This window comes from Rhipicephalus microplus, chromosome X (genome assembly GCF_043290135.1).
Source record: "Rhipicephalus microplus isolate Deutch F79 chromosome X, USDA_Rmic, whole genome shotgun sequence".
Classification (NCBI taxonomy): Eukaryota; Metazoa; Arthropoda; class Arachnida; order Ixodida; family Ixodidae; genus Rhipicephalus; species Rhipicephalus microplus.
This window is the reverse complement of record NC_134710.1, coordinates 47,421,375-47,444,640: the sequence shown is the minus strand read 5'-3', so window position 1 is coordinate 47,444,640 and position 23,266 is coordinate 47,421,375. Positions and strand designations below refer to the sequence as shown.

Here is a 23,266-nt window from a genome sequence, read left to right as displayed (position 1 = left end):
ATGTGACGAGTGGGGTACATATTGCTGAACGAAGCAAAATCTTGTTTTATACGATTATAAATAAGAACCACCAGTTTGAGTTTGTAGCACTCAGTGAAACACAATACACGAAAAATAGAAAAGAAATGCTATGTCTGTGTCTATCTGGCCTTTTAGTTATTAGCTGCAATGCTTTTTGTTGCATGGTAATTAATTTTTGTGCATTGGTCCTATTACATGTGCCCCGAACTATGTTGCAGTATGTGAGGTGCGAATGAACGAGAGAAAAGTATAGCTGCTTTGCCGCCGAATGTGGAAGATGGTTAATACGGCTTATAACACCAATGAATCGAGCCATTTTCAGTTTTACATGACTCATGGGATCAGACCAGCTCAAGTCATTGCGGAAGTGTACGCCCAGAAACTTGCAGCTACTGTTACATGTTAGTTCTGAATTACCAAAATAGAGTTTTGGGTTGTGGTGTATTGCTTTATTTTTAGCACGGAATAAAATAAATCAGTTTTTTCACGTTTAATCTCAGCTGATTTACCCTCAACCATCCCTCTAATTCTTCAAGCCAACTATTCGCTCTCTGCTCAAGTTCTTTTAGGTTGGGACCAGAAAAGAAGATGTTAGTGTCGTCGGCATATAGGATAATGTTCGAAGATGAAGGAATGTTTACAATATCATTTATGTACACAGTGAATAGAAGGGGTCCTAATATTAATCCCTCAGGTACTCCATATTTTATTGTTCCGTAGTTAGAGCGAGTGGCGTTATGTAGCTTTGTGTATTGTTGACGTGCAGTCAGGTAACTTTTCATAAGGCTTTTTGCAATGCCACGAATTCCATAAATTTCTAATTTTGCTAAGAAAATGTAGTGTTGAACCGAATCAAACGCTTTACTGAAGCCGAGAAATTGTCCGATAGTAAAGTGTTTCATTTCAATGTTTCGAATTAAGACATTTTTTATATAATGCAATGCGGTTTCAGTCGATTTCCCAGGTTGAAAAACGTATTGATGATCACTTATCACATTATTTGCGGAAAAGAAGCCAGAGAAACGTGTATAATTATTTTTTCAGCAACCTTGGAAAAAATTGGCAGTACTGAAATTGGCCGGTAATTACCGAATTCTGTTTTATTTCCACCTTTAAAGACAACAGTAACACGTGCTATCTTTAATCTATCTGGGAACACGCCAGTAGCCAACATATGATTGAATATATAGGTCAGTGGTTCTATAAGGCAACTAATGGAATTCTCGATTGGCAATGGTGAGATGTCATCATCATCAGGAGCCAAGTATTTTTTAGAGAATTAATAATGGTTGTGATTTCTGCTTGTGTTGTTGGCGTCAGAAATATCGAGTCATAGTTGGAAATCTGAATGCATGACGTAAGAGAGGTATTATTAGGCAAGGGAATTGAGCCGGCATATTTACCAGCTTCCAGGAAGTGTTCATTGAATTTGTCGGCTAATGCAACACCGTCATAGATAATACCCTTAACCAGCATTTTGAAGGGTGTTGTGATAGCTTTGCTGCCGATGAGAGTTTTAATTTCTTCCCAGATCTGCTTAGGATTGTTACCTATGTTTTAAAACTTTTTTTCTGTAAAATGACGAATTTGCTTATTTTAGATCAGCATTTAGCACATTACGAAACTTTTTGTATTCAGCTAATATCTCAGAACTCCTCGTTTTAAGAAATTTAGCGAACATCAAGTTTTCTTCTTCTATTCTCATAAAGAGAGCCTTGTTTTTCCAATCTTTACGGGCCTTTCTGTGTTTTCTAATAGCCATAACAGGAAAAGCAAAATTGTAATGGTTAATAACCTTTATAATGAAATTTTCGTACGCTTCATTTTGATCGGTTGCATTGTAGACGTCTGTCCAATCGGTTCTTTTCAGTAACTCACAGAAAACAGCGATATTATTGGAATCATTCGTTCTACGTGAATGGATAGGGGTAGTTTTTTTTTACTTAAAGGGACAAATACAAAGAACGGCAAGTGGTCACTCACACAAGACGAAAACACTCCGGAAAAAACCGCGTCCCGAGAAAAGTTCGTGTAGCAGAGATCTATTATTGTTGCTGTCGATTTGTTTACTCGTGTTGGGGACTCAATCGTATTTGTACAGCCGTACAGTAGCATTATTTCAGTTAAGGCCGCTTGAATCAGAGAGCTACCCATAACACCAATATTGAAATCACCAAGCGCAATAACACGCCATTTATTTTAATTAGCATTTTCTAAACATGTCTCAATAAACTGAAGAAAGGCTTCTGTGTTACCTTGAGGTGGGCGGTACAGCGCAATGATAAAAATGTTCCGGTGTAACAGGCTAACACATTCGAAATCTTCCAAACGTCCGTATAATCAGTCCCAGGTTGCAGCGATAAAACATGCGCATTCGAAGTGTTCACAAAAATGCTGATGATGGTGATAAAATATAAACCTTATTGCTTTTATTGAACAGATTCTCGCATAGCTATGTCACGTCTGTGGTCAGGTCACCAAAAAACCAAGCCTTATTCGAGTTTGGTCTAAATGTTATGCGCCGCCAGTCTGCATCCTTCTGTCTACTTGCTTAACGTCTGTCGGAGATACCAATGCTTTCGAAGATATTGTACTGTTCCGAAATACTGTACCAGTTAAAATTTGTAGGGAGAGTTTAGACCAATGTATTTATGGCGCATTCCACTGGTAGATCCCGAGCGGCCGGCGAAATCCTGGAGCCTGGGCTGGGCAGAGATACCCGAAAAAGTATTCGGGAATACAGATATCGAAATACACGTTTTGGAAGCCTAAAGTACAGATACTGATATATATTTGTAATTCACGTAACGCAATATCTCAGAGATACTTTTGCAAAAAAAAAAACGAGAAAAGTATTCCGAAATACAGATACAGCAATACAGATACTGAAATGCTTTTCTATATGTCGGGGATGATCATTTATGTATTATCAAGGCCAATGTCATTACTAGACGCGGTATTTCAGGCACTAATAATTGCATCTTAGGTGCTGAAAATAGGCAGCAAAACACATTTTTAGGCCCCCTTTATCATAAATATAGGCACAAAAAATTTTCAAAAATATTAACATGTTCGAAGATTGATTTGCGCAACCTGTGTCAATGAAAGAAAACAGAAGAAAATGGCCCCGTATCTGCATGTAATCTGCAAATGTCGTCAAAAGATGATAGCCTTGTGTGTGGAGAGAGTGAACAAAACATTTATTTGATGTTCTGGGCAAAATAATCGGTGAATGGCATTCTGGAGGCGCTGCGTTAGAGTGGCTCAAGCGTGCAGCGGAGGCGAACGTGCGCATCAAGTCACGTGACGCATGAGACATTAGCGCCATCTGGCAGTTTTCTTGGAAAACAGAGCGCGGGGCTCTGAGACAGGTGTGCGTGCCCATCTCAGAGGTGATAAAGTGTAGAACGCAAGGTGACAGGTAGGTGCCACCACCGTCTCGTTTTAGCAAAGCGTTGAAAACACTCGCGTGTTCGTGCAAGCGTTGCATGGTCAGTGCAACATGATAAACACTATGGTCCTTAGAATTATTTATGTATACATATGGTATTACTACAAATAATGAATGGGCAAATAAGTTGTGAAGAAGGCATCTCACAACGTGCATGCTGACTAGCATCAGCATGACGTGCACAGTGCCATCCTCAATGACCCACTTGAGGTTGCTTTCAGTGCAATAAGTTACCATTCCCATGATTTGTCAGGCTTAGTACTTAAAAGCTCATGTTTTGACATAGCTGAGATTTTATTTTGAGGAAATCAGGAGAGAGGGGGGCAGGATAATCACTATGTATATAAAAATGTGAGTGTACTTGATCTCACACATTCAAACTGAATCATTTTTAGGTGTTTCAAACATACTCTTTAGCTTGTTTGTGGTCTGTAGCATAGGCAATATGGGAAGGAATGAAGCATTATTCCTATGAAGTAGTTACCTATGTATGCCTTTTCTAGTAAAAGGTGCACATGCAGAATATATACGTGTTGTTGTGGTGCCCCAGACATGTGCAATAATCGCTGTTTAATGGAAAATTGCACAAATATGAACGCGTAACCTTAAGCAACATTGGTGGGCGCTGTGGATGGAGTGGGCCATTTCAAGTACCCGATGCTGTTAAGAGTGCACAAACAGACAAATGTACAGACAGACAGACCAAAATTTTTGTGTCGAAAGTCCCCAAGAAAGACTGTCGTGTTCAAAAAAGATCTAGCTTATGATGCCACAAAGGCACCAATGGTTTAACATAGCCATGCGAAGTTGCCCTTTTTTGCTTCACCTTAATGGGGTACACAGTCTACCCTTTTTTTACCCAGCATGGTGAGCTAATGGCGAATTTCATTGAGAGAGCATGAGTAGAGGGGCAGGGCGCTGAGGAGTGGGGGGCAGAGCTCTGAGAGCAGGGCCACTGGAATGCGTCGCGCTCCCGGAGGGCAGGTGAGTAATGAGACCATGTGACTGAAACAGCCCAAGCCCAGCATATTCTTTGTGGGGCAGCAGCAAAATATGCGAGAAATCGGTCAGCCACATATTCTTCATTATGCTAATACCTAGTATGCTTGAGCAATGACTCATGCGGCAAACGTCGAGCTCTCATCGTGGCCACGCGTACAAAACAGCGGTGTCAAACTACACATGGTTGCTACCATTGCCACTGCACTCGTCGGCTGAAGAAAAATTTGGAGGCTGTGACGTTCAAGAACCACGTGACTCATCGTACTGCACCTACTCCGCTTTTCAGGCGCGAGCACTGCAAACTGCTCCTCTCGCTCTACCAATGGATGACAGTTCTCCTGCACCTGTTTGACCACTGAAACATGTCGGCTCTGAAGAGAGCCCTTTAAGCGTGCTCTTGAGTGCTCCTGCTCTCCCAATGGAGTTCACCATAAGAATCCACCATCGAATAAACACGCTCTTTGATTCTTTCTTTTAATCGTGGCTCAGAGGAGCAGCATAGAAACAAACATCTAGAGCGCTACAAAGCCAAGAGGGTCTTTTAGTCTCGTATTGGCCGGGTCTCTAATGACGCAGGGTCAATTTCTCCTCTGTATGTGAACGCCCTAAATGGCCCCTCACCAGGTTTGACCATTGCGAGCTGACAAGTGCAAGGCATGCACTTGGCGCTCACGATCACGTCTGCCAAGATTTGCAATATCAATATGATTAATTCGATTAATTTCCAGTCACTTTTTTGTTTGTGGCTTTGCTCTTACATGTTGGCAGTACGTCATAGGTTAAGCGGAATGGCCGATGCATTATTGTGCGTTTAAGGGAGCACAGGAATATCCTCAAGAATCCGAACGCTTCGCACCTGGAAGCGCACTGCAACACGTGTAGCTGTTCACCTATCTTTGCCGACACAGAATTTTTGTCGAAGCATACATCCTAGATAACCAGGGAAGCGATAGAGGCCTTCCATGCTAAATGAATGTATGACGCATGCGTCCGTGAGGCATCGAGATATCTCACAAAAAAGGAGTTCGCATATCTGCTCAGCATACGTGCCGTCAAGTGATACGCTATGAAACTTTTTATATTTTTTATAAACTGGTTTTTTGCCCACTGAAATTAGGCATCAGGCTATACTGGCCTGGAATTGTCGGAGGTTCACACTTTTCATTGAGGCTGTTGCAGTGGCGCCTGTAGAGAAGCCAGGCGTCCACTGTACTCATCATGAGAGTATGATTAAAAATGTACATGTACCATCTTCTAGATTTCAATCTAAACTTGTACAGCTCCAAGTAATTCAATAGATCAGCACTTCCCATGAAGGAGTTGCAGATCTTTACTGCAGCTGGCTGCGGAACATGAATATACTTTTCCTCCTTCCTATCCCATCTTCTTACAGAGCCAATTGGCTCAGTGGATACGTAGTTTGAGACAATGGTGACAGCTCTGTTGTGCCACCTCACTACTGATATATTCCGCGTAGAGTCAACAGCGTAGTCGAAGGCACCACGGCCTTCTTTTTTTAGGTCACTTTCCGATTTCAGTTTGCAGTCCTTCAGTCCGTTGCTTCTTAGCGTCCCAACAAATCCCAAGCTTCTCTTTGACAGCTCAGCAGCCAGGTCAAGAGAGGAGAAGTAGTTATCTGCTGCTACTTTGTATCCCCTTTCTCCGGCAACACCTGGCACACTTTAGCGTAACGTCGCCGCCTAAACCACACTCGTAATTTTTCTTTGCTTGTCCTTGGTAGACATCAAACTGATAAAGGAAGCCAAATGAACCAGCCCGCACCCACAGTTTTATGTCCCAAGGGTGTGGTTTTGGGGCCATGTACTGCTTCATTGGGCATCTTCCCGTAAAGGAGATCATCACTTCGTCAACGCTGTTTAAATGTTCGGGTTCTACAGTCAGAAATTTGCGTTGAAGCTCATCTAAGCACGGACGAATTTTCCATACTTTTTCTTTTTTGGTGATTGCATTCCCGCGCCAAATGCGCCAAACTGATCCAAACGACAATGCCTGCGCAATTCTGATAAATATCTCGAAAATTGCGCCAAAATGCGCTGAATGGCTCTCGCGGGCCTTGGTGGTGTCAGCCAGCGCCGCCAGCACAGCCTACAACGGGGTCTGAGGGCACCCATTCCTTCATGGCAACGATAAAACTATGAGAAGTGCAGTGGAGGACATCTAGCGGCAACATGCGCAGTACGGATTGAGTGATAGCGGAGATAGTGCTGCTGCAACTCCTGAAGTGAAGCGGGCAGTGCGCTGGTGAATCGATTGCTGCTGCCTCGGCTCGCCAGCACCAACGACTGTTGGATGACTCTTCATTACTACTACGCGCGCGTGCCGTCAGCGGTGGGATATGATGCGATGAAGAAAAGTAAGTTCCTGTTATTGACATTTTCTCTCAAGTGTGGCGTGTGAGCGTGGCGAAGTTGGTACTGCTTGGACCGCAGCGCGCAAAAAAGCACCGTCTATTTGCGCGCTAAACACGGTAAAGCCTTTTTTCGCTTTCAGATCTTGATCCGGATCTTATATGTGAAAAATATGCAATTGTATGGTGCAGATATTCCTAAATAAATGCTCTAGCGACTGCCGCTAATATTTTTGTGGCCATCGTTAACCCTAAAAGGCCGGTTTCGTGGGAAAAGGCTGCTTTCGTGGGAATGACGCATTTATGTTCCAATTGTATTCAGGAGCACTGAGCGGCAATGCGATATGCCCGATGACACGCGTAGTTGCATTCTGTGCTTGCACGACTGACCTTGAGCAGGCAGCTTCGCGTAAAGATAAACATTTTGTAGCAAGTCTATCTATGGAGTTGCGCGTCATTGTTGCGCAGAGCAGAGATTGCGCGCGCTGACGTTGTGCTCGTGGTGACGGCAACTTCGCCCGCATGTGGCATTTGTCGCTATAGTTTCGCCTTCTCCGCGCCGTGATAATGCGCCGACAAGCAGGCCGTCTGTGCTTGATAAATGCTGTTAGATGTTGGCTGGCTGACACGTAGGGCGCCTGTACTGTTGTTACATGATCGGCTCATGCCGGACCTAGATTTGTGCATGGTGCGAATGACAGGGCCTTAATTTTTTAAGTGAGCATTTCTTGTTTCGGCGTCGGATTTGTGTTTTAATCTTCCATATGTTCTCTCTTTTCCACAGCTCGGACTACCAGCTTTAATGCATCGGTGCTGGAAGATGTTGACAGCAATGGGGACAGCATAAAGACATGGTGCCGAGGTGGTCAACAAAGTTGGGAAGCAAACTGTGTCATTTGCGACGTAGTAATTTCGTGCGCACAGCTTGGCACATCAGCTGCCAGGAGACATGCTTTTTCGAAAATGCACCTGAAGTCAAGGATGAAGTTCTGTGATGCAGAAGGAAAGTTTGTGAAGCCAAAATTGGCCAAACCAACTTCTTTCTCTGGAGGAGCAGCGACCACTACCATAAGCGACAGTGTGACCCAGGTGGAGGCTTTGTTCGCTATGTCCTTAACTGTGAAAGGAGTGCCATTTTCATTTGCAGGTACTGCACCTAGGATGTTCCCTGTGATGTTTTCAGATTCCAAATTTGCTGAAAAGTTCTCTTGCGGCAGGACTAAAGCGTCCTACATCATCTCTGATGGACTGGGTCCGCTGTTCAGAAAAAAAGAGATAGGGGCCAGATGTGTACTGCTCGATTGAAGTTGATGAAACGCCCAAAGCAAGCCAACATGTTAAACAACTGGACATCCTTGTGCGATATTTCTCTAAAACACAACAAAAAGTTGTTGTTCAACACCTAGAGTCATTTAACCTTGGTCGTGCGACAGCAAGTATCTTGGTGGACTGCATTGAAAAAGGCCTGACAGAGCTACCAAAGGAGAAGCTGCTATGCTTCTTCAGTGATGGCCCTAACACCATGAAAAGCGTGAAGAAGAAACTGAAGGAGATGCTCAACCCCAACCTTCTAGACATCGGAGAGTGTAGTCTTCACAAAGTACATAATGCATTCGGCACTGGACTGAATTCATTTGGATATGATGCGGAGCTGCTAGTGATGGACATTTATTACTTTTTTAAGCATGCCGTTCACTCATCACAGCTTTCAGAGAAACAGAAAGACCTTGGGATCCCCGAGCACGTCTTTCTTCGGCATGTCAGTAACAGGTGGCTTACATTTCAGTCTAGCCTTGAAAGAGTGTTGCAGCAGTTTGAAGTGTTGAAAGCGTTCTTTCAAACTCAAGCCGACGCCAGGCCAACAAGCGCTGTACTGCAGAAACGACTAGCATCTGCACTTTCAGATAAGACGATTCTCGCCAAGATGCTGTTCTTACGCAACTCTGCAGAGCTCTTCTCTGAATTTCAAACCGTTTTCCAAAAAGAAGAGCCCCTTGTTTACATTGTACACTCGGGGTGCATTGGGCTAGTAAAAAAAGCTGCTGAGCCGCTTTATGAGGCATGAGGCCTATTGCAACTTGTCTGGCAGTGAGTTGAAACAACTTGATGTCGCGTCACCAGAAGGGCTGAAGCAAGTTTTGAAAATCAGATCCGACACTGAAAAAGAAATGCGTAATTGGGATCCCCAAGAGAATAAGAGCTTCAGTACTAGTGCACAGGCATTTTACATTTCTACTGTGAGACATCTAATCAAGCGGCTTCCTCTAGATAACAAACTGCTCTACCACTGGCGCTTTTTAGATCCTAGATGTTATTTACCTGTAGAAGAGACTGTTCAGTCTATCTAGTACGTGGCTGCAAGCGTGCCCCACATGATAAAGGGTGAGCATGTGGCATCACTTGTTGACCAGTGGCATTGCCTTCACAGGCAGCCTATAAGTGCAGGTGCTCATCTCTCCGCCCCCGGCATCGATGGCTATTGGGCTTCAGTGTTAGCTTCAGGAAAGTACCCTCTCGTGTCAGTGTTTGTACAAGCCATGTTTTCCCTTCCACATAGAAACGCCGACTGCGAACGTGGGTTTAGCGAGAATAAGCGCATCGTGGACAGTGCATCGTGGAATTTAGGCATTGTGTCTCTGAACGGCATTCGGCATGTCAAGAGCTATGTGAAGCGCTTTGCCAGTGACCCTTCAAAAGTACCAGTTACGAGGGACCTCATTAACGCTGTGAAGCATTCGCACAGGAAGTACACAGAACGTCTTCAACGGGAGGCCAATGACATGGAAAGGCACCTGTGGCCAGAAGTTCACTTCAGGAGAAAAGGGCCAAGCTGGATGAAGAAAAACAGTGTGTAGAAAAGCGTCTAGAGTCGTCAAAAGCAATGCTCCAGCGTGCACAAGGACTGATCAAGAAAGGCCTCGCTGGCAATGATATGGAAGAAATTGAAAGTGGCCAGGTACTCCTGGCTGAGGCAAATACGAGCCTCACCCAAAATATGCAAATGCTGGCAAGCATAAATGAAAAGCTTCAAAAAATGTGAAACAAATGTCTGACGTCATGAGTACATGTATGTTCTTCGTTCAAATAAACGAGTTGACAGCACGGTGCCAGCACGGTGCACGGAAATTTGAGGGGTGCCTTAGGCAAGCACCCCTCAAATTTCTCGCGTGCTTACTTCAAAGCCATGATGAAAATTCCAAAATGAGTTCCAAACAAGGTTTCTCAGAATATTGTAAAAAATTGTTTTGCTGCAGCTATGCATTTCTCGCCGTATTGGACAACCTTGAAAACTGATACCGGTTGCTCCAAACTGCTCCGAAATTGACTTTTCGGTGCTCCAAAATGCTCCAAATTCTAAGTTTTTGTGCTCCGAAAATTGCTCCAAATTATGGTTCCTAAGTAGCATCACTGCCTTTTTTGCTTTGTCGTTGGCTTTGTTGTTGTCTGTGAAGTGCAAAAGGTGCATAATTTTCGCAAATCGGTTTCGTGGCGTTATGTACACAATGGGAGGAAACGGCGTCCCATGTTCCCAATAGCTGTGAACGCTGGGCATCTGCACGAGTCCCTTGGATTTGGAGACCTACGAATTGGTCAAGCTCGCTCTCCGTGATATTCAGGGATTTTCCAGTCGTCGGAGTACTGTACAGGTTGGTCTCGAGAACTACTTCGCTCATCATTCATGGGGTTACAAACTGTCTGAAGTAAGACAATAGAGAACGTACTTCGGATGCGGCGTGGATGTGCATGTAAAAGTAGGGAGGTAACAATCCATCAAGCGCTTCCTCCAGTGACCCCTGTCCACGGATCCAGTGCCGCACTGCGAGCTGCTCACATCGTCTTCATCCTCTTTTGAGGACTGATCAGAGATGTCAGAAGGATCATCTGTAGCAAGCGTGGGTGCATTGTTTGGAATGTATTCATCGTCGTCAGTCAGTCGCTGTCGTCACCCGAAGGGATGCAGGCTATGATATCCTCGAGCCTGGAAGAAGAAAAAGAAGTTATATTAGATATATTTGTAGTTAATCGTAACTCGTATCATATATGATATGGACGGTGAAGTTTACAATGAATGCCCACTGTGTCATATATGATACGCTGAAAACATGTTCCCGTCAGAACACTTTTAAGCATGACTACACCAAATAAAACTAACTTAACCGCACCAGCAAAAATTCTAGAACACAAATCAGGTAAAAGATCGAAATAATTACCTTCTTTTTGCAGAACGGGGATAAAATGTCCTTGGTGAAATCGCCATGCCACTCTAGCCAACGTTTCTAGACCTAGTTCTAGAAACGTTGGCTCCATAGAGTTTCTCAAGATTAACTAGAGGGCACTCTGGCGCTGCGATCGTTCAGCGACCATGGGAATGATGGGTAGTACACACATTTGCCTAGTCTTCGTACTTGCGGGCGGTGAATCGTACTTGCGGCTCCGTTTATTGCTGTGTTTCGGTTTTGTTTTGAAAGAAAGATTGAACCCTTTTAACTTCGTGAGCCAATCTGAAAAGTAAGTTTAAAAAAATGAAATGGTGAAGCGCAACCGCTGAACATTTGCCAATACTTGTTTCGTAAAAAACAGCTCCAGCCACACGAACACACACGGAGCCAAAAGCAGGCCAGATGCACTAATATTAGACAAATGTGTGTACTACCCATCATTTCCATGCTCGCTGAAGCGCCATGCGTTGCAGCTCCCGTAGACACTAGCGCCAGAGTTTTCTCTAGTAAGTATTGTGAGAAACTTTATGGTTTGCTCCAGCTGAATGCTGCCATATTTGTTGTGGACGTGTGGCCCCTCACGGTGTATTTCAGTACTAGCCAAAAGCGAAAATGTCTATGATGTTTATGGCTACCGGTCTGCACTGCTTCGGCTGAGGTGTTGGTGAAACAAGCACAGCCACAAATTGCCAAAGACGGCGTCTGGGCATTACAGGGTAGGAGCTTCCCTCATCGCTTGTACCCGTGGACAAAACAGCTGCTATTTATTTATTTATTTATTTATTTGTTTAATCTATTTTACCCCTCGCGAACAAATACATTAAAGAGGGGGGTATATACATACACAAAGCGAAATAAATATGATAGGTAATAATGACAGTAAAGCAAAACAGGCTTTCATTTAAACGGCATTGGTTAATGCTTCTCGGAAACGTTGATTGTTGTAAAAAAAATCACAGCATATCCACGGAGAGAATGATGATGAGTGGGGCGAAGCATCCGTCAGCTTGTCCATGCTTCCGTCCATCCGTTCGTTCTTGCTTCCGTCCGTCCACGTGACCATCCGTGTGTCCATTCATGCGTCCGTCCGTCTGTCCATGCGTCTATCCGTACGTAAGTCTGCGCGTCCGTCCATTTGTCCGTCTGTTTTCCAGCCTGTCTATCCGCCCGTCCATGCGTCCATCTAGTAAGCGCTCAAGTACCGCCATCTCGCATCACGCACCCCCTGTGACACATACCCGCTCCGCGCGTCCGTCCATCCATCCGTCCGTCTGCTAGTCTGTCTGTTCGTCCGTCCGTGCGTCCGTCCGTGCATCCATCTAGTGAACACTCCAAGTACCGCCATCTCGCATCCTGGTGGCTACGTACGAAACGACGGAGGGTGGACAGACCCACGCCTTAAGGGTCTTCGCCCCTAAAACATCATCCCTTTGAAGCTTTTAACTGCACTAACAACCAGCGAGCGAACCGTGTTTGTTCACGCAGTTAAAAAGTCTGCGATAAATGTCAACCATTAAATAGCCCGTCTTGGTTCTCTAGTTCAAAACAGGGACCTGTTTGCTTGACAGCAGGCTCGCACACTCACTGCTCTTCCTCGTCGTGTAGCTCGGCACACGACCAGGAGAGGCCAGCCGTGGTCTTCGGGGTGTTGATCGGAGCGAAACGAGCGAAGGCCGCGTTTCGCAATTTCGCTCCACAGATCACAAACAATCACGCTCCGCATGCTCCAGACTGGGTCTTACTCCTCTAGAGGCTTTCTGAGCATGCTTCATCTAAAAATTGAGTCACTTTGCCTAGAATGTGGTCAATATTGTTGAGTGACATTCTCTGTCAGTGCACACTGTATTGCAGGGCTTTAAAAGAGAAGAAGACTAGATGAAGGCAATCGCAGACCCCAGACAAGACGTCCAGCTTTAGGCTGTCCAGAGGGCCCGTAAATGTGCGGGAGAGGCATGGCCTCTCTGATCCGACATGGGACTATAGCCAACGGCTGGGTGGGGACCTGCCTTATTGGCTCGCTACCTCGCCTCTGAGGACCACAGTAAGGTTGTTTGTTATGTCATGTCCACTGTTACGACACTATTTCGAAAAGTTCTTGTGGCATATTCATGCCAAACAGCAACACAAATAAATCTATACTTCTGGGTCGTTTGGAGTCCTCTAAAAACCCACAAAATCAGTCTTTTTTTCCTCAGATATAACGGTTAGACACTATACTCATAACCTTTTTGCGTGGCCAATAACTTTGCCGCATGACCTTACATTTGGATGCGTGGAAGTGGTATTCCTGGCAGTGGCGAAAAAGCCATATATGCGACGTGACACTAGTTTGCGTGTGTACTTCATCGTGGATCTCTGTCCGTTAGACTAGCTTGACTTACTTTCTCTGAAATTTACGTGACACCAACTTTCCCGATGAATCGTACTATTAATAATGGTTGGCAGTTTAGCTAATGAATGAGTCTCTACTGGGATTTTGGTGTGGCTCAAAGGATACGCAGATGTGGAGTGCTAACATAGGCGTATCAGCCCAGGGGTGGGGCAAGGGGGGCGCGAGCCCTCCCACTGAGAAAAGATGGGAGGGGGGGGCTGAGCCTTTCCACTGTTTATAGGGGTCACTCTTGGTGCACGCTGGGGAAACCAACAAGTAAGGTGAAGTTTCCCATAACAAGAGTACTCATTCAAATATGTTCTTATGGGTGAATGAAAATGTTACGAGGCATTGAACAACGTAGTGAAATTTTTCCAACGTTTTCTCTGTGATAATTTTCCTTGTGGGCTCTTAAAATTTGCGGTAAGGGTCACCTATGCGACGACTTCACGCCTTGTGCTGTAGTATTGCAGAGCAGGCAACCGCTGAACAGAGGCCCTATAATATCACATCACTTGTTGATGCTTTTATTCTGTTGTGACTTGTTGATGAAGTTATGGATGGGAACGAGCAAACTTTTTAAAGACCGGTCAAAGCATTTGCCGCTTCCTGAAAATAATTTTCTTCATAAAGGAAATATTGTCACCACTGCTCTGTCGAAACTGTTGCGAGCCGATGAGTGTGACGAATCGTTTTGGACGCGGAAATATGGCTAAGGGCGCCATTCTTCAGCCTGTTAAAGATTGATTGAACTTCGTGGTATCTAAGATAGCGAGTCGTGTCACCTCTGTATAGGCAAACTCATATCTAAGTGCGAGCGGTATATAAATAAATATATATATATATATATATATATATATATATATATATATATATATATATATATATATATATATATATATATATATATGTATATATATATATATATATATATATATATATATATATATATATATATATTATTGCAGGCATAGTGGTTGAGTGGCCGTAGCGTTGCATATAGTCAAGTAGATCCTCCGCGAGCGGTCACAACGTGGTTTATTTCGACGTTTCGGCCTAGAATCTGGCCTTCATCAGGATCCTGATGAAGGCCAGACTCTAGGCCGAAACGTCCAAATAAACCCACTCACGAAAGAGTTGGTACGCCACTGAGTGCTAATCATGATTCTAATCGTTATGAGGTACCTCGTGCAGGAGGCCGTGGTCCTTGCGGCTGAGGAAGACTAGCAAGACTGACAAGAAACAACGAAAGTCGCAGGACGATAATTCTCTCTCGACTGAAGGAAATAGTCTGACTGAGGCGAGTATTCCATTTTGTGCATTTCGCGTGTGCATACTACATCTCCGCATCCAGCTGCACCTTTACTGGGCGCAGCTCTTTCATTCCAGTTGAATAAATATAAGCCAGCAGTGTCATAAACTTTTAAAGACAGTTAACGACCAAAAATTTGTGAACAGCAAAAAAGGTGAAAATAATAAATATGTGGAGAACTGGAAGAACAGTTAACAGTCACTGTACGGTACTGCAGGGGTATGATTACGGACAGTCAACCAGGATTTGAAGTCTCAAAGACTCGAACTAGGCAGGCTTCAAAGCAAGCTGCTGCTTTCAATCATTGCTTGTGTTTTGCTGCAGATGAAGCCGACGAACGTGGTAGCGGCGGCGCCGGGAAGCCGCGCCGTTCTGCGCTGCCAACTCGACCTTCCCTCCCTCCCGTCGGAGGTTGGTGTTGTCTCGTGGCGAATGCCCGACGGCAGCTGCATCAAGTCCTGCGCCCCAGGAGTCGCGGCACCTGTACTCTTTCGCATGGGAGCTTCCATAGATGAGGCCTCGGAACGCGAACAGTCGCTGGCGGACCGCTGCGTAGCGCGGCTGCACAGCGACGGCTCGAGCAGCCTAGAGGTCGCTGAGTGCGGACCCCTGGACGCCGGCCTCTACGTCTGCAATCGTTTCGTGGATGGCGCCACGCGAGAGACTGCCTCCACACGGCTGCTCGTCACCGGTGCGTTGCTGCGTGTGCACCGCACAAAATAGCTCATGTAGCTTTTAGTTGTTATAATGCAGTCCGCAACTAAAATAGAGCTGGAAAATTCCTATAATAACAGACATAGGCATGCGAACAAGTGGTTGAATTTGGGAGGAGGAGACTTTTCAGTGGGAATGGGTAGAAGGTAGGGGAGGACCACGGAGGAAGGAAAGGTAAGGAGAGGGCATGCCCAGCCGGCGCAGGGCGTAAAAAATGTGGCGGAAATTACGTCACGCGCGGTCATATTCACTTGGCACAATGGCGGCGTTTTGTTATTGTTGATGTAGTGCGGTGCGGCAGCGTTCAGGTGGTCCAGCGGCGGTGTGCGCGTTTTCATGGGCCTCGCACCTAACCGTGGCGTACTGCAGCTGTTCGACCAAATCCATTCTTTGTGCCGCATTGTTAGCTACGCGATTTTCCTCTGGTGGTGGTTGTAACCAGGTGTTTGAACAAGAAACCACGGAACGAACGCGCGTATACGTACTCTGAATTTGCAGCGTCCGTCAAATTTATGCTGAAAAGCCATCATAGAAAATAACGACTGTGCTCAAGAATTTGTTCAATGAATGCCTTGCAGGTTAGTAACAGTTATGCGGTGTTGCTTCTTACGACAACGGACGATGAATTTGCGGTCCACAGGTCCTTATTAGGACTGTAATCTTATCTTGCTTTTCATGTTCCTGTACAGTTACCGGTTGGCGGTTGGCGCTGAGCTCTTTTTTAGATAAGGAAGACAGAAAAAAGCGCCTTCTCTTTATTTTCCTTTAATGACTAGCCACTTATCCCGGAGACATCTTCCCTCGCATTTGGCTGGCTTTCCCTGCCGTCCTTGGCGGCTGTGTCGACGCGCGAAGCTTCCCGCAGACCTTTTCTCACGCATTCCTTCGGCTAACTTTCCCACCTTTCGACCTAACGCGATCCTGGTCTCCGTTCTGCGTAGCTACTAGTGCACGTGAATCACACTGGAGACGTGTTCCCACGCACTTTCGGGTGGTCATCGCTGCTTTCGTCCTAATGAAATCATGGCCTTTGGAATATCCGTAGGAACCAGTGTGCGTCGGACAAAATAGGGGCGAAAACAAAGAGGCCGGCGCAAACTCAACGGGCTGCCACGATCCACCAACGCTGACTTTACTGGCATAATTACGCACCTCCGGGTTTGTTGCAGGGAAGAGATCGAAAATTTCACAAAAACCTAAAGAGAAGCGCAAAAGGGGAAAAAAGTGATCTGAAAGAAGCTGTACAAATTTCAGTGCCTGGTTCGTCGCGCAGCAATGTCCGAAATATAATCTTTATTTTCACAAAAGACACATCAAATAAAAAAAAAAGCTTAACGTGCAACTTGCCGTGTTTATCGTTAACGCCGGCAGTGCAAGAGATACAACAGCTATACGCAGAGATTTCGTCAACCGTATCGCGGCAAGACAGCGTGTTGAAATCCGTTCCGTTGGTTTCGCATAGCACCGACGCACGCGGCGCGCAGGCCACGTGCTTTTTGATTGATATGTGGGGTTTAACGTCCCAAAACCAATATATGATTATGAGAGACGCCGTAGTGGAGGGCTCCGGAAATTTAGACCTTCTGGGGTTCTTTAACGTGCACCCAAATCTGAGCACACGGGCCTACAACATTTCCGCCTCCATCAGAAATGCAGCCGCCGCAGCCGGGATTCGAACCCGCGCCCAGCGGGTCAGCAGCCGAGTACCTTAGCCACTAGACCACCGCGGCGGGTCTCCACGTGCTTTTTGAGACAGCGAGGGAGTCGCGCCTTCTGTTTCGCATTCACATGTAAACAACAGAGGAGAATTTGCCTAGTCAATATAGCCGACTTCCGGCTTCATCGCGGCTTCACAACGAGTGACGTCAGGGCCTCTCCTTACCTTTCCTTCCTCCGTGGGGAGGACGCTTCGATGAGACTTCGGTCCCCCATTGAGAACCCGCCGCATGCCTATGACTACAGACGTATGAAAAGCATGCCTTGTGTGCCTCAAGGTTTGATACAAGTGTTTGAGGTGAAATTCAACTTACCTTTGCAATATATTGGCCTCGCTTGGAAAAATGAACTTGATTAGGACACAAGTGAAACCTACATTGTGTTTTCGTTTGACGTAATCGTCGTGTTAATCTTTGTGTTCAACATGAGGAACAAAAGAAATGGGGCAGGAAGGGTTCGATTCAGACTCATGGTATTGCGGATTAATGTATGAATTGTTCTAATCAACTTGAAGACTTTTCTTGAAAGGATAATGCCACGTCCTAACATAAAGCCTCAGTAGAGGTTTTTTTTTTTAAGATTTAATTTGTTATGTTTCACATGTGTGGCCATAATAATCTCTGGGCTGCTCACAGCTTTGCGACGGAGTGTGCCACGAAACGAATTCAGGCGCGTGGATAGTAAAACAAAAATAATAAAAAGAGCCTCCGCAATTAATGGCGTGCTTGGATTTAGCATGCATAATAGCGACTCCTTTCATCTAAAGAGCCCTGCATCAATTCTGTGCATTGTAGACAAACAAGCTATCTTAGATTACTTGGTAGCAACCGTGTCTCCAAGTCTCGAAGCGCCGTTGTCAAAATGTTTGAAATTTAAAAGCAAAAGGTCACACTCCCTTCTTTTCGGAGAGTCCGCCGCGATGGTGGTCCGGCCACGGTGGTCGCATTTTGATGGATGCCAAATGGTAGAGACCCGTGTAGTGTGCGATGTCAGTGCGGGTTTAAAAACACCGTAATGTTTCAGGTAGTGACGCACCTTTTACTTTAAATATGGGTAGAAAAAGTAGTTGTGGTTCGAGTGGTGAGCAGATAGCACGTACGCCTGTCATTCACATCTGCAGGCGCGCCGCGGTTTTGTGTGCCTTAGCGGACATTTTTAACTGAGTGTAGTCGAAGCAAAGGGCCAAAGTGACGGCGGTGGCAGTGAATATCGCCTTTTTCGTGGTAACGGACAGGTTGGTTTGTCGTTAACAATGAATCGCGTAACAATGACTATGTGTAACAATCGAGTTTAAAAATTCTTTCCGTAAAACGCTCCCCAGACGGCACCGGAGTATACCACTAGTAGAGTATAAAAATCCTAACTGCGAGTTCTGGGTTAAAATTCGCAATCAAGTTAGGTGAACGTAAATCCAGAAAAATCACAAGGTGGACACAAATCAGACCATGGCGACCACTTTTTTTTAATTTGGGTCGTATTTTCATTTTCTTTAGAAGTTAATCACGCTTTGAAATAAAGCTTTGAAAATGAGCATGAGGTCCGAGCTTGAGTAAATCCCCCGTACCCCCCTCCCCCATAATTTACGTCAACCATGAATCATGTTGTTCCTAATAAACTGACGCTACTATCTATTGTGAAGTAGTTTCTATATACCCGATTTCATTTCGTGGCAAAGCGTCTTGGCTTCACGAGCTCGTGAGTGGATTCGTACCTCTCCTTTTAGGTAAGCCGGACGAGCCAGGGCGACCGGAGCTGGTAAACGCCCAGGGAACCACGTTGCAATTAAAATGGCAACCAGCACAAGGAATGGACGATTGTCCAATGACTGGATATATGGTCGAAAAAAGTGTCAAAGGTAAATAACGTCTATCAGTGTCCAGGACGGCGGCCACTCTCTGTTTAGCGTCGCTCGTTGTGAAATTATTTTAGCCGCTCCTTATATTCACCCAGGTTTGCATTCTTGGGAACCGGCCGGGCCGGCGACGACATTGTGCACGCAGGTGATCCACTGCGAACCAGGCTGTTACATGTTCCGCGTCGTCAGCTATTCGGAATTGGGAACGAGCAATCCGGGTCCATCTTCTGACCCAATTACGGTTACAGGTGCGTGGGCTTGCCTTCATCGGCCAGTGAGTGCATTAAAAAAAAAGATAGCAAGCTATTTGAAGAGGTAAAGTGATTCATGGTGGGTGTGAAGAACATCGTATTGAAGCTGCCCGTCTGGGCAGAGGACGTCACAACCTGCTGTGTGATAGCGAGAGAAAAATCAAAAAGCTATAGAGAAGAAACAGTCGTCAAATCAGTCCTATTGCATAAAACGTGCTTGGGTGATTCCGGATTAAAGTATCTACCCACGGATGCACCATGCATTGTCGTCATGGCATGCACCTCTGAAGATATATAACGGAAACGCTCTTCTGTTTAGAGCGAATACGTGGTTGCTCCAAGCTGAGGCGGCTCAGGTTTGATCGCTTTCCAATTAATTCTTATGCACCTTCCTGCCACCAATTTTGCTATGTTTGCATGCATAATCTGGGCTAACGAAAAAGCGTCATTGCGGTGTTGAATGATAAAATATCTGGTTCGCACCAAAGTATACGCATGAGAAGCAACGTTGTTCGTGGAATTCAAGCTGCTTCTATTATGGTACACTCGGCGGGCTTCCCATTTACGACTTGTCAAATAAAGCTTCGCGCTCGTTTTCTGGCGCAGGGGACACAGCAAAATCCCACTCTGGTGTGGTCGAATGGAAGAAGAACTTTTCCGAGTACGTCGAAGTGGGAGAGTGTGGAAGGCAAGCTTTTATATTATTCCGCCGCACTGTGCGTACACGTTGTTTATTCAGCACCGGTAACATTTCTTTTTATGTAACAAGCGATGTTGGTTGCGAATTCGATGGTTTTATATTTGAGCTAACGCAACGTGTTCGTTCGATGATCCGGTCGAAGTTTTTTTTGTTATACTTGCTGTTTCAGGGGACGGTTTTCTGTCGTGAAAAAATGCATCCACAACGCAACGGGCGAAAGGGTAAGCTCCTTTCCTCTATTTTGAACTCCTCAAAAGTATCTAAAAGTATCTCTTAGCATACTAGTAACCTGAGAGTATTCTGCAGATTCCTTTACTCAGAAAGTGCGGTGTCGCTGGCGTTGTTTGTGAGCGAAAAATCACGGTGAATGCGAAGAATGGGAATCAAAATTCAACCGGGGCACTTACGCTCTCATTCACGTGTTCTCCCACAGAGCCACGCGAATGTTTTTAACTACTTCCGAAAAACAAAAACGTACACAGTCGTCGTGTCGGGCTCCTGTTAACAAATTTAATATTGCGTGCTAGAAAAGTAGAATTGTACCGGGCGTCACTACGTGCGAATTGCGTAACGAGTGAGTGGTTTGAAGCTGGCCAGTCATTACAAACGGCGCAGCGATAATTAGTAATAATCATTATGAGCCACAACATCAACAAAGTGTGCAACTATGAGTGTGCGCGTGCTGCATGCCTTAGCATATATGGAGGGCTACTTGTGAAAAATTATTAATCATGGCGGGCGTAGTGGGCATTTCTCAACCATAATTTCAGTTGGTGCCTTCGGGGAATTAATAATAGAAAAATCCTAACGCACAGACCCTTGCTCGTTGCACGGTCCAGGTGTCCACCGAGAATCGCAAGCTGATTAGAAGGCTCAAATGCTATAGAATTAAGCGTCATTCTATTTTTTCGTGAGCAAGAGAAGCTACTCATATAGTGTGTAAAGTGACAATGGGTGAGTTGAAGCTCGCAGGGGTGGTGTGGTGCCCCTCAATATCTTCACCTGCCCTCCCTCTCCCGTCGCCCCCCAAGAGGGAACATAGTCATAACACGATGGCCAAGTTTCCCGCCTCCCTGCTGCCCCCACTCCCTAAAGAAACTCACTTATCGTGGGTACACCCCCCCCCCCCCCTCCGGTATGAGTCCTGGCGGTGCCCCTGACAACTCGCCCATTGTCAAAACTCTTCCTTTTCTATCGTCTCGTTAATTAGTCTCGTGCTGCGATTTTGGATAGTCATTAGCCAAGCACGTTCTCAATAACAGCATTGAGCTTTCTCGAAGTGAATAGTCAGGGAGCTCTTAGGCGCTGCCTAAGTTCTTGAACATTGCGTCACTGCGCGGCACACGGGGTGATGTTTAGTTTCCAGTCCCGCGTATCTTCAGACATGCGCCATCGCTGTAAATCTTATCAGTATGCTGTGTACGCCCAATCAGGGAAAACATCGCACAAAATACTGGAAGAGCGCTAATTCCTCGCCTTGTTCACGGGGCTTGCCTTCCTCTGTCCACAGGCAGCAGCCAAGGTTATCGGCTTCCAGCAGCAGTCGCGCGCCACTGTGGAGCACGAGTGGCAGCTGTTGACTAGCCTTCATCACGAAGGCATTGTTGAGCTGCTCGAATGCTACCGCACGCCGAGCAGCCACATCCTAGTGTTTCCATTGTGCGTGAGGTTTTATGTTTTGGCACTGCATGACAAGTTTCGCTCGCAAGTAACACAAAGGCCTGTCTGCTTTGATGATATTCACGTTGCGCATGAAAATTCAGACAGTTACTTTGAAGCTGCTTGATCGTGCATTACCAGTCATTCGTAAGTGTGCCTGTGCATAGAACAAAAGAGAGATAGAACTCTTGCACGAGTACTTTATAGCTAATAAAGGCGCTTGGCTTCCGTGTAATAGGGTGCAAGGTTGGCGTTGTCGCTATAGCGGTTAGTCACGTGGGGAGGCGCACGGAATGTTGATAACGTTTTCACAACGTATTGTACACTTCAATCTGCAATTGCGAAATAAAAGACAATTTTTTAACCTCCGGACTGTTCAATTTCAGGCATGAGTTATTTCTTGTAGTTAATTATTTCTCTGCTAAGTTTATCGCGAATCGGACAAGCTGACACACTTGATTACGTCCAATAAATAAATTTAAGAACTAAGGCAACCGTGCAAGTGCCTCGTGCATCGTTTTCATCAGCTATGGATACAACAGCCTGGTACGCAAACATTCAAACATTTCACGGGATACTACAGTTTTGCAGCCATCGCTGACGACTGCTGTGATGTTGATACGTACAATGACGTCAGTGCGTCGTGGGATTTACGTCGTGAGCCTAACGGCATTCTTATATTTTACAAAAAGAAATTAGGCAAGTGTGAATATTCTGGTATTAAGTATTCGAACCAATATCACAACAATCGCATTCGCTTCGACGCGAAATTAAATTAGAAATTTCGAAGTATTCGAAATGAACGAGCGGAAATATATGATCGCATATTAACCTTCTTGTAAAGCTGGTTTTTCTGCACCATAGAAATGATATGCCGTGAAAACGCCTCATCAAAGAATATCCGCACTGTTTAATTCTGTGTAAACACGAGTACGCAGACATAGAACACATTCTTTGGAAATGCCCGCACACTACCATCTTTTCAATCGCCAAAACCCGGAGCTCCTTGAGACGTGTTGACTCGACGCTCTGGCTAGCTCAGAACTTGAAGACGAAGTTTGGGCCATCCGGCGGGCCCGATGAGCGGGGGAAAGGCTAAACCATATAGCGACCACCGGGGTGGTTTAGGCCCGGCCACTAATCGGAAGGTTTTAAATAAAGTTGGTTCCATTTCATTATCAGGTGTAAGTATAGTAAATTTTGAAGCGTAGCGTATTTTGCCGGTTGTGACTTGCGACTTGCTTCCTACTGGAATTCAAAATCTTCTGCTATTCAAAGCTGCTTCCACTTCATTTTGAACCAGAAATAATTACATTCACACGTGCCTTATTTCAATTAAAAAGCTGCGCAGGTTAGTTGGGTCGTGACCAATAAGATTACATTATATATATATATATATATATATATATATATATATATATATATATATATATATATATATATATATATATGTGTGTGTGTGTGTGTGTGTGTGTGTGTGTGTGAGTGAGTGAGTGTGTGTGTGTGTGTGTGTTAGTGTGTGTGTAAGTTATGTGATATACATTATTCGAACTATTCCATTCGAAATTATTCGAAGAAAGCGCTATTGAATTCGAACTGGCTTTGAGCCTAAAATTTACTGCTCGC

The 23,266-nt window shown here is 45.2% G+C and overlaps 1 protein-coding gene across 3 annotated transcripts in view; it reads left to right on the top strand.

Moving 5' to 3' along the window:
- trio (trio Rho guanine nucleotide exchange factor) overlaps positions 1 to 23,266 on the top strand; it is a 458,133-nt gene that overhangs the window by 429,147 nt on the left and 5,720 nt on the right. For 2 of the 3 annotated variants that reach the window (XM_075876473.1, XM_075876472.1), the window contains exons 52-58: positions 14,628 to 14,733; positions 15,070 to 15,436; positions 18,899 to 19,030; positions 19,126 to 19,278; positions 19,888 to 19,969; positions 20,151 to 20,202; positions 21,492 to 21,640. In XM_075876473.1, coding sequence (XP_075732588.1) covers positions 14,628 to 14,733; positions 15,070 to 15,436; positions 18,899 to 19,030; positions 19,126 to 19,278; positions 19,888 to 19,969; positions 20,151 to 20,202; positions 21,492 to 21,640 — 1,041 coding nt within the window. The remainder of the gene's footprint in view (positions 1 to 14,627; positions 14,734 to 15,069; positions 15,437 to 18,898; positions 19,031 to 19,125; positions 19,279 to 19,887; positions 19,970 to 20,150; positions 20,203 to 21,491; positions 21,641 to 23,266) is intronic. The other variant, XM_037427115.2, reaches the window with a different exon arrangement.